Below are 11025 nucleotides of genomic sequence, written 5' to 3'. Positions count from 1 at the left end.
TGTTCTTCTGCTGCTCTTCATTCTTTCCTAAAATTTTAGTCTTCCTTCTGAGAGTATTTTCTTTTTTCCTAAAGGACTTTCCTTAGTCTTTCTTGTAGTTAAAGTCTGCTGGTAATGTAGTCACTCAGTTTTTGTTTGTCTGAAAATATACTTATTTCATCTTAAATTTTGATGGATATTTTTACTGGATGTAGAATTACAGGTTGGTAGTTATTTTCTTTCAGGTCTTAATTTTAAAAAGGTTTTATCCTTTGATTTCCATCAGTTTTTTCAGTCCCCTTGCTGTTTTCAATAGATGTGGAGCACTGTGGTTCTGTTTTAGGATGACTTCATACCAATTTTCTTGTCTAGCTTTTGTTTCTGCTAATAGGTGAGATGGTCTGCAACTAGCTATCTGGACATCTTTCCAGAAAAAAGTTTTACATATTAAATGGCTTTGGTTTTCCCTAGACAATGTTGGAGTTAGCATCTGGAGGTTGAGGGAATGACAGAAGATCAGAGGGAGAGAGAGTTTAAGATAGACAGAGTAACTTTACTTAAGAGGAGTGGACCCCAGAAGATTAGCAGCTGTCTACAACCAAAGGAAAGATATAGGGGGACAGAATGGCAATTCATGAATATAAATGGCCCTAGAACCTGAGAGACTATGATGGCCAATATTACATTTTATATTTCTCTTTATTATGTTGTCCATCCCTGAAGTAATGGAAATTCAGAGAAGTTAATCGATATGTGTAATCTCAGACAGCTAGTATACCTCTTGAGATTTGAACCCATGCTGGTAGGCTCTAGAGCCCACACTTTCAATTTTTTTAATGTTTAGTTTTGAGAGAGAGAGAGTGACAGAGTGTAAGCAGGGAAGGGGCTGAGAGAGAGGGACATACAGAATCTGAAGCAGGCTCCAGGCTCTGAGCTGGCAGCACAGAGACCATTGCTGGGCTTGAACTCACCAACTGTGAGATGATGACCTGAGCTGACAGGCCACCCAGGTGTCCCCAGAGCCCACACTTTTAACTATTAAGCTGCAAGACCAGAGGCTTCTAAAGTTATCTGATTATAAACTAAAGTGAGAAATACCTCATGAATCTATATGCACATATTCTAATCAAAACTAAACTTTCACTAATCAATATTAGCCATATTATGTGTAATACATCATGAAATATTCTATTCTATTCTAGTCTAGTCTAGTCTATTCAGTTCGGTTCCATTCGCTTCCGTTCCATTCTATTCTATTCCATTCCATTCCATCCCATCCCATTCTATTTGCTGGGTCAACATTAATGGGCTGGTCCCCCATTTCAGACAAAAATCACTGCTAAAGATAATGACTTACCTTAAGGATTAGTAAAGTACACAGCTCTGATTTGCTGGGGAAATTTCCAAAAGCAAAAAAGCCACTTATATTGTCATTCAGAGATTTTTAACAACAGAACAGCTTCGGGTCAGCCACTTCAGATTCTCTGGTAGGCGGCCTCCAATAGGCATGTCAACTTTCTACTGGCACTGAGCAAATGGGGACATTATTTTGCTTGTTTGGAAGCCCATCTTAGTTCTCTCTACACAGCACAAGGGCAGACTAGGTCACTCAGTAAATGTTTGCTGCCTGAGTCAAATAAAGGGTCATCTCAGAGTTTTTCTCCTTTAACGTTCTGTATTCAGCTCTGAGTGAAGATGGCTACAACATCTCACTTGGGGTCAGAGTCAACAGTAAAAGAATCTCCTAGAATGGTCACTTTCCCAAAGTTGCTGTTTTAGTCTGCTGTGGCACTAAGGGATTAAAGAAAAACTACCATCCCCTCCCTTTCCAGAATTTCCTGTCCTGTCTTGTGGTTGACTTAAAATATTTCAACTCCCACCTCCCTCTTTCTCACCATTACTTCTTCATGGTTAAAGAGGTTATAAATTTGCAAAGGAAATGATTAAGCAAATCCAGTGCTCTTGGCCAGGGACCTGATTTTTCAAGGCCCTAGTTTTGGGGAGCTGAAGAAATCTGTATGATGAAAGGTTTGCATATGAGTTTTTAGCCTTAGTCAGGACTGGTGCATAATTTCCTGTTTTTGTATCCTCAAAACTGCTAAGCTCCTTGTGAACAACTGGCCAGCGGCCAGAGGAGATAGGGAGGGGGTGGGAGTTTCGGGGAGAGGGCTGGGAGTCAAGAGGGGAGGAGAGAGCAATTCCTCCATCAGCACTGGCAGAACTTCAGTGAAAGTGGAAAGATTTTTTTAAGGCAATGAAAAAGAGACTTGCGGCAGATTCTAGACATTGAGGTTGAGGCTTTGAGTAGTAAAGAGGGGAAGAAACAAGTTTGAGCAAGACTTTTAATGGGCTTCCAGACACTCAAAGAGAATCCGAATCTCAAAATGTTCCAATGAGCATGAGCATTTATTCGACACTTATGTGCCACGCACAGTGCTAGCTGCTTGGCGTGGGGTAGATCATTAAAGCCACCTTGCATCTCCACGTGGTAGATTCCATTGTCATCTCTACTTGATGGATGTCAAAGTGAAGTTAAAGAAGTTTAGTGAGTTGGTGTTACTGGGATCATTCAAAGACATGTTCATTTCTTTAGATACAGGATAGGTGTAGGGCCCTAATCAATGTTGCTTTCTCATTTTCTTTTTTTCTCTCAAACCAGGGCTTGAGGTAGTGCTGGGCAATTGCTCATTAATACCTCTTTCCATGTTTCCCTTCGAACTGCATTTCCCATGTTCCATTGCCAACTGGATTCTATTTAAGTTCCCAGGTATTTTTCCTATGCCCTCCGGTCAGCGGAAAGGCAGTGCTCCCTGATGGCCCCACTCTGGTCCCAGCTACCCTCAGGCAGCATTTCCCACCCCTATGTGGTGCTCCATGTCCCCCAGAGTGTCCGGATTCTCTTGCTCTGGTAGTATCGCCTCTTCCTTCTGTCTGTCTGGCCCCAATGGCATTGCAACTTTCTTCTCCTGCGTCTAATCTCTGGGTGGCCTCCTTGTCACGTGCTTACTTTTTCAGCTCTTCCAGCACGTATTAACTCTCCTCCACTGAACTACATGGCACAAGGACCCTAAGTGAGATACAGATGTTTGTGCTTTAGACGCAGACACTGAGACAAGAGCTTGGAGGCAGGGAGTTTGGAAGGTGATCCCAGGAAGCACCAAGAGGGAGAGTATGTTCATGAGTATGTCACTACTGTGTGCAACTAGGATTCAGTTTTGCTGGGGACCTTGAAGAGCATTTAGAAGACCCCTCAAAAGTATCCCTCTGCGAGATGGGGAAGCAGAGATATTTATCTGCTCTCTCCAATCCCTCATTGCTTGAAAGCTGTCCCTAGGGGCATAAAATTTTAGACATTTCCAGAATGCCCTGCATGTGAGTTGAACACGTTCCCATAGCCCATGGAGAAAACCACCAAAAAAGAAAAGCCAATTGTGGAGGGATCTTTCAGGTGGAGAGCCTTCAGTGCTACAGGCAAACTCTGAAGTGGGCTGAAGAGAAATGAGGTGGGCCACCCACAGCGTCTGCTACCAAGGCAACCTGGCTACTCTTATAAGAAGATACAGTCAAGGAAAGCCAAAGGCAGACTTGAGTCTACTCTCCAGAAATTCTATGTTACTTTAGAATGAGATGGATATCAGGGAAAATCAATATTTTTCTTTTTCTTCTTTCCTCTTTCTTTTCTTTTTTTCTTGGATGAGCCAGCCAGCCACTGGTTACCAGGATGGAGAGAGCCTGGCACACAGTTTAGACCTAAAGATTGGGTGGCCTTTGAGCCCATGAGAGTGAAGACATGTGTTCTGCCTTGGGCAGATATCATCTGTGTCCTCATCAATATTGCTCACCGAGCGCTTATTATTTGCCGGGCACTCTACTTACAAGCTAGAAATGTGTTGTCTTATTTACTCTTAGCAACTTTCTGAGTTAAGTACTATTATCATTCCCATTCTACAGAGGGACAAATTAAGGCTCTTATATGCATAATAACTTGCTCACAGTCTCTCAGCCTTGAGTCGCAAGTGCAGATCATCTGGGTGGATCAGGGGCCAGATTCCAAACCCTTATTTATGACACTTGGAAATGAGCATTTAAGCATTCTTGTAGGGACCAACCCTATTGAGAGGTATTATCTAAACAGGTATTTCTTATGCCTTTTAAAGAGGCTTAAGAATAAAATAACTACATTTGTAATACTTAGTAGAGAGTTCAGGTCACTCAGTGAATATTAGCTGAGTTGAGTTTACATTAGATCCTACCTACCACCAAAATACAGATTGGATTCTGCCACCCTCCAGCTCATATATTTTCCTTCCTACTTCTCAGGAAAAGTTTAAACTTCTTGTTATGGGCTCCTTGTTTCATGTCCTCGATGATCTGGTCTGTGCCTCCTCTCCAGTCTCCACTGTCTTATCTGTCCTTCCCATGGCCTCAGGCTGGTCATGCGGAACTACTTGCCACGGTCTCTGTAGACCCAAAGCTTCTGGACTTCCTGTTCTGCTGAGAACCCTTCTGGCCAACTCTTATTCATTCTTTGTGAATCCCCTCAACTGTCACCACCTCAAATGGCCAACCTCCATCCCCTATAGTCTTGTAGCAGTGCCTTCCTCTGAGCTCCACCATACCCTACATTTACTTATCATACATTATATTATTATTGTCCTTTGGCCTGACTATCTTTCCCACAGGCATAAAAACCTGCCTGTGGGAGCTTAGGTTGGGTTTCAGCCTTGACTCTGACATGTGTGTCCTTGGGCAACGTTGCTTCTCCTCTCTGAGCCTTTGTTTCTTCATCTGTAAAATGGGTAGTAAGCAAGGTCATTTATGTGGCACATGATACCTGGCATGCATCTTCAGGGCTAGTTTTTTTAAGCTGATGATCAGTGGAGTGGTAGCTCTATCTAGACCCGTGCTTTTCAAATTTCTGTGCATCAGAACCATCTGGAGGACTTGCTAAAACACACATTGCTCGGCCTCACCCTGAGAGTTTTTGATCCGGTGGGTCTGGACTGAGGATTGAGGATTCGCATCTCTAATTCATCCTCGGGTGCTGCTTATGCTGATTATTAGGGGACGATGCTCTGAGAACCCCTAGGCAGGGCAGCTGGGGAGGGTGGATGTCTGATTAAAGTGATCGAACACTTGGTGCTAAAATAAACTCATACCAGAGCATAAGGCAACCCACTGCCCACTGGAGGTGGCCATAGGGTTTCTATCGATTACTACATCCAGTCAGCCAGTATTTGTTGAAAATCTACTGCATCTGGGCATTACGCTAGACATTGACAATAGAGCTGTGAGTGAGACGCACAAGAAAGTCCCTGGTGCTGATGAGCTCAGTCTCATGGCCCCGTTCTGGAAGGGCAAGGTGTCACAAATGCCCAGATCCCGTCAGTTGGAATCGAAGGGGCATACTTGGGCTGAGGCATGGCTAATTTTAAAGATACTGATGCCAATAATTGCCTGTTTATTGCATCATTGGAGTTGCCTCTAAATATCTATTTCACCAAAATGATAAATCAAAACTGATTATGATAATCCCATAATCGCCTAGTCTGGAACTGCACCTATCATGTGGCACTGATCTCGGGGCGAAGTCAAGCCATGGAGCACGGCAGAGTCCAGAGAGTCAGAGCAAGGCTGTGATATAACATCTCTTAAATGAAATGATAAACATCCTTGCTGCTATTATTATCGCTATTAGCCACTTTGAATGGGACTTTTCTGTTACTTGGTGCTGAAAGTTTCCCATGACATAACAGCTCTCCTTTATTTCGTGTTTATTATACACCAGCCACCAGCTCCACAAAATAGGCACTAATACTGCCCCTTTGTTTGGGGAGGCGACTGAGAAGTTAAGTCACTTGCCCGCTAGGTGCGTGCGGAGACGTGAGAGGTAAGGCTGTATTGTGGGGTATGAAGAGCCGGTGAGGGTAATTTATATGCTTTGCAGTGACACCAACCCAAATGGTTTGCAACACCATATCGTTTCTTAAGCCTCTTTTCAAGACTGAGCTGTTAAGAATGGAAAAACCAAACCAACGAACTTTATCTCTGCCTGACAGACTGGGAATCACCCAAAGCAGCTGACTTGCCCAGGCTGGCCCTCTTATTCTAAACTTGACTGCTTTCTAGAAGTTAGTCAACAAACATATTCTTAAGAGCTTTTTCGGCCCAACCTTCTCATGAGGGAGTCAGGGAAAAGGGCTTGGCTGGAGATGGTAGCACCTTACGTTCTAGAACTCCCCCATGTGGCCAGACTTAAATAAAAACATCCTTGAGTGAGAGCCCAACACAAAAGCAACGAGCTCCTTCAATGGCAGCCATTGGCAGAAATGCAGCTGGGGGCCATTTTGTCAAGAAGTGCTCCTTTGGAGAAAAAAAAAGGCATACAGGTGCATGCCAGTGTCCTCATAATAAAATATAACAAAGGTGGCAATTAAGTTCCATTAGGGGCATACAGCTTTAAATTAGATAATGTATTCAGAAAGCATTCTATAAACTGCAGAATGTGAGAATGTGAAGCATTATTATTATTATCCTTATTTCTGTAAAATTGCCTGGGTTGCTATGTCTGCCAAGGCCAGTTAAAGGGCCAGGGGAGGAAGAAGATAAAATGAGTAGCTTTCTGGGGAGAAGAAACAGAGGCGAAAGGGTTAAACTCCCCAGAACACCAATTTATGCAAAAGGCTGGATCCCAACCTGTTTTCAGGCCAGCGCTAAGATCTGAATTACAAATTTACAGAATTTGCTGCTCAGTAATTTTTTTTCTCCCCTAATGGAGCCCGTTAATTTCCAGTTGGCCACTTTGTGTTCACTGATGGAGTGAGGACGATCTAGCCTGCGGAGGAGACATTTCTACTCCCCATGCGGACCCCCTTTTAAGAAGGCTTCAAAAGGGAGGTGGAGAGGATGCTTAAAACCACCCCTTATCATTCTTACCATTCCGCAAAGCGCCTGCCCTGCGTCAGCGACTTGGGTGAGTTAATCATTGAAATCATCTTCCTTTCCAAAATTGTCTTTCAAGTACGAAGGCTAGCTGATTTTCTTTTTTGTGGCTTAAGATCCACGTGGGACTCTTTGGCATTAGAAGTGGCATTTGTCAGGTCCGGATTGTAGAAATCTGTTCCCTTCTGGGGTGGGGGGGGGGGGGGAGGGGGACAGCTGGAGAAGGAGCCAGCAGAGTAGAGATTCCAGTCTCTTGCATCTGGACTGTTTGAAAGCAAACAAGGACAGTCCAGCTCAAGTGTGTGCGATTGTGTGTGCGTTTGTGTGTGCGTGCGCGTCTTGAAATTCTGGATAATTTGCTCCAAGGGAAGAGCTGGAGGAATGCAACAAAACCCGAAGAACTTAACTTTCTTTCTCTATTCCCTCTGTTTTTTGGCATTTCTTTAGGTATGCCTCCCCTTCCCTAGATGATGAATTCACGAGGGACCTGGCGGGCTGCTGTGAACAAGCGGGCTTTGGAATGAATTCTTTTATGGGTATCAGTCCAATAGTCACCATCAGCTGCAACTGGGAAGCAGAGTGGGGTTTTTTTGTTTTGTTTTGTTTTTCTTTTTGTTTTTCCCCCAGTGGCGGCCGTGGCGGCTCAAAAGCTCAATTCTTGGAAGGGCCATTTCTTCTTGAGACTGGAGAAGACACACTTCCCTGTGCACCTAAAAATAAAAAGTAAATAAACAAGTGAGTTGGTAAATTTTTAACGAGGCCCCTCTGGCCCCTCCTGCAGGCCATAATTCCCTTTCAGTTTCAGAGTGTGTGTTTCTTGTTTCCACGGGCACAGCTCTGCCGTCCAAGTGGCCTTTCTGGGCTCTGATTTTGAGGAACTTCAGTCCCTCAAGGCTCTTTGAGACTGAGAGCCTTCTCCTGAGCTCATCTGGGGAGTTTCTGCTCTTTTTCACAGGAGTTCAGGAGGAGGTATGGAAGTTAGTATTGTCTGTAAATAAATGCATCAGGAATGAGCTCCCAACTAAAAAACAAAATAACACACATTCCCCCCCACCATCAAAACTCAAAAATGGGGTTTTAACGTGCTTCTGAGGCTCCTACTAGATTTCAAACCCCCCAAATAAGTCATTTTCTGAGTCTACTCTGGCTTCAGTTTTCTTGCCTTTTGAAAATGCCAATAACAAAAAATCCAAGAAATTTCATTAATGATTGCTCTCTTTTTTTTGGCCAGAATGATTGAAACTGTTACAGAAAGTGTTGGCTTTGCAGGGAGGTTCTCAGCAAAGAACTTCATTTAAGATTTTTAAAAAAATATGCCCCCCCCACCCCCGCCCAGGGAGGTGGGGGGATGGGAGGAGGGCTCCTTCTGCATTGTGACTCAGTCTTGCCTGGGGGCATTTCTCATCAGGGCAAAAAGCCCCTGTGCCCAGCGAGGTGAAACTTGCAAATGAAACTGTCACCTTTCTCAATGGACTAGTATGGCCCAGAGCTCACCAAAGGTCACACTAGGCGACCCCCCTGGTGTTTGGGGACAAAGGAATAAGCAGCTGTCTGGTTTCCTTGAATCGGGCCGTGTTCTCTGATGGTGTTGGTGGAGTACAGTCACCCAGCCAGCAAGGGCTTCCCCCAGGGGACTTTTCCCTGATGTGCGCCAAGGTAAGCGCTCAGACATGAAGCGGCGTGAGGTCATCCTCAGCCGGGTGAGTCACAGACACTGACCTCCAGGTTGGAGCCGCAGGTCCGGAGAGGCTAAAGGGAAACCTGCAAGGAAGAGACCTCTGATCTGTGTCTGAAACCTAGCAATGGCCACCCACGCTGGGAGCTCACTGGCCGGAGCGACAGCGGACGCCACGCCCCCTCCCCATCTGCTTCTTTAGGGATACCGTTCTTTTCCTGAACATGTGTTCCAAATGCCTTTTTTTTTTTTTTTTGCCAAAGCTATGGTTTTATTTTCCTAATGTAAGACTTGTCAGAGGAGCCGAGTCAAGGTTTACTTCAGATCAACGCATGACGGCTTTGCAAGAGTCAGCGTGATGAGCGAATCTGTTTCCTGCATGTGTCTATGTGTGTGTGTGCTTGTGAATATGTGCGTGCATCATTCCTGTATGTAATATATAAGTATGAATGTGTGCGTGCATTTCTCCATTTCTGTGTGTAAAGCGGGTTTATATGTATGGGTGTGTCCCTACGTGGGAATGAACACATATCTGACTATCCTGTGCGTTTGTAGTGGACACTGCCCAGGCCCTCAACCTCTACCTGTTAAGGGACGCCAGCTTCTCAGCTTAGCGGGAGCACCTGGCGCGTCCCACCGCTTCCCAGGGTGGCCCGTCACTCATCAACAAAGGTACAAAGGCCGGCCCCCTTGGCTCAAAGAACCCAACTGTAGGGTGCAGTTGAGGCTCCAGAGCTCCCTGGGAGATCAGGATGAAACTCAGCTCCAGTTGAGACCAAGCCTTGCCCAGCGCCCTCCCTGCCCAGGTGTTCACTTCCACTCCCCGCCCCCTCCAAGTCCTCCCTGGGTGACGTCACATGCTTCTGAATCCCTGTCTCAGGCTCTGCTTCCAGCAGCCCGGCCTAAGGCAGTACTTTTATAGAAGTACGAGTGTGTGTGTGTGTGTGTGTGTGTGTGTGTGCGCAAATACATGTGTGTACACATTTGCATGTGCGTGTGCCCATATACAAGGAGAAAACTCTAGGAGCACCTGGGAGGGAAGAGGAGATGGAGAAAGATGGCTGTTTACACCGTGGAAGGTGGGTTATAAAGCCGTCTCAGGACAAGAGACCTGCTTTAAAAGTTGAAAATTAAAAGATGCTTTAGATGTAAATGTATTTTTTTATTAAATCAGAAAAAGAAAGATACAGTATACATGATATCAATCAATCATATGCTATTTTGAATTACATTTTAATAGACTCCTGGTCCTATTGACTAAAAAAAAAAAAAAGCAACGTCGGGTATTTGAATAATCTGCTGGAGAATTTTTATTAACTGGGGTTATGGGGAGGGTTTTATCAGAGCACATCCTGAGAACATTAGGAAATTACAGACAGACTTTGAGATAAGTGTCAGACAGAACAGATGAAGCGAGTCCCTCAACCATCTGAGAAGCATTAATAATGTAAGACTGCAGAGGCCACATCTTTGTTAGGGCTACAGGATGCAGGATTAAAACGGAGACCTCGGTGCCCCCTTGTGTCGCAAAGTAAACTTGCAACTTCATTTATTTTGCGCCTTTTTTTTTTTTTTTTTTTTTTTTTTTTTGTTTTTTTCTCTCTGGTCCCTGAGCGCAACTGTTTCCCCAAATCACTTCAAACCCTCTGCGGTCAATCTTTTCCTTCTCCTCCATAACTTTCAAGGACCCTATTCGAAAAGCAACTCTTACCCATTTCTTTTTCATTCCCCACGCATTCCATTCCAGGAAACTGGCAACTTCCCAGCATAGGGCCCGTGCTGTCCCTCCCCCAGACGTGAACTTAAACGGATTTTCGTCTCTCCTCTTGGAGCTCAGAAGAGGAGTGTGTGTTTACTACAGAGCTTAGTTCCCTCTGCAACTTACTCAACACTGCCATTTTCATAACTTCACCAGGACGCATTCCTCCGCCCTCCACTCTCCGCTTGGCTGCCTTCAACTCTTCCAACCTAACCGGTTAACCTGCTAAACCATCTTTACAGTTATTTACTGGAAAAGACTGGACCCGAGACGTAAATAATACACCTCAATATACAACAGCTCAGGCTTAATTTGTAGGCAGATTTTCATTTGATGGCCATTAGAAGACTATGTACATGGAGTGGGCTGGGGGGCGGGGAGGGAAACGGAGCAGGGAGAAGACATCTTGCTGCGGGACAACTTGGTGGGAACTGTAGTGATTTGTTTACTTGGATTTGCCAGCCGGTCCGATGGATACGGGGTCTGTCTGCACTTGAGCGTCCAACATCCGCTTTGGTCCCTGGAGAAAAATATAAAGAAGTTGCACCCTAATGAAAGTCTGAACTATCAAGAGTAACCACTGCTATTCATTTAGCACTGACTCTGTGCCAGATGTGGAGCTAGATAAATACACTTTTTTCATGAGTGGTGGATAAAAGAGTAGCCTTCA

General features: G+C 44.7%; 1 protein-coding gene and 1 long non-coding RNA gene across 2 annotated transcripts in view; both read right to left on the bottom strand.

The window, feature by feature from the left end:
• Window positions 1-2307: 2307 nt before the first annotated feature.
• LOC120230400 lies at window positions 2308-7091 on the bottom strand. The gene is made up of 2 exons (XR_005528000.1): window positions 6916-7091; window positions 2308-3046 (listed from the first exon to the last, which is right to left on the bottom strand). It is a non-coding gene; the product is annotated as an uncharacterized LOC120230400 (long non-coding RNA).
• Window positions 7092-9882: 2791 nt separating this feature from the next.
• Window positions 9883-11025, bottom strand: part of BCAS1 (brain enriched myelin associated protein 1) — a 69884-nt gene continuing 68741 nt past the window's right edge. The window contains exon 11 of the mRNA XM_039230003.1: window positions 9883-10875. Coding sequence (XP_039085934.1) covers window positions 10801-10875 — 75 coding nt within the window. The 3' untranslated portion in view covers window positions 9883-10800. The remainder of the gene's footprint in view (window positions 10876-11025) is intronic.

This window comes from Hyaena hyaena, unplaced genomic scaffold (genome assembly GCF_003009895.1).
Source record: "Hyaena hyaena isolate Hyena2069 unplaced genomic scaffold, ASM300989v1 scaffold_42, whole genome shotgun sequence".
In the NCBI taxonomy this organism is placed as follows: domain Eukaryota; kingdom Metazoa; phylum Chordata; class Mammalia; order Carnivora; family Hyaenidae; genus Hyaena; species Hyaena hyaena.
Note: the sequence above shows the minus strand (reverse complement) of the source record. Positions and strands in the feature narration are given on the sequence as shown.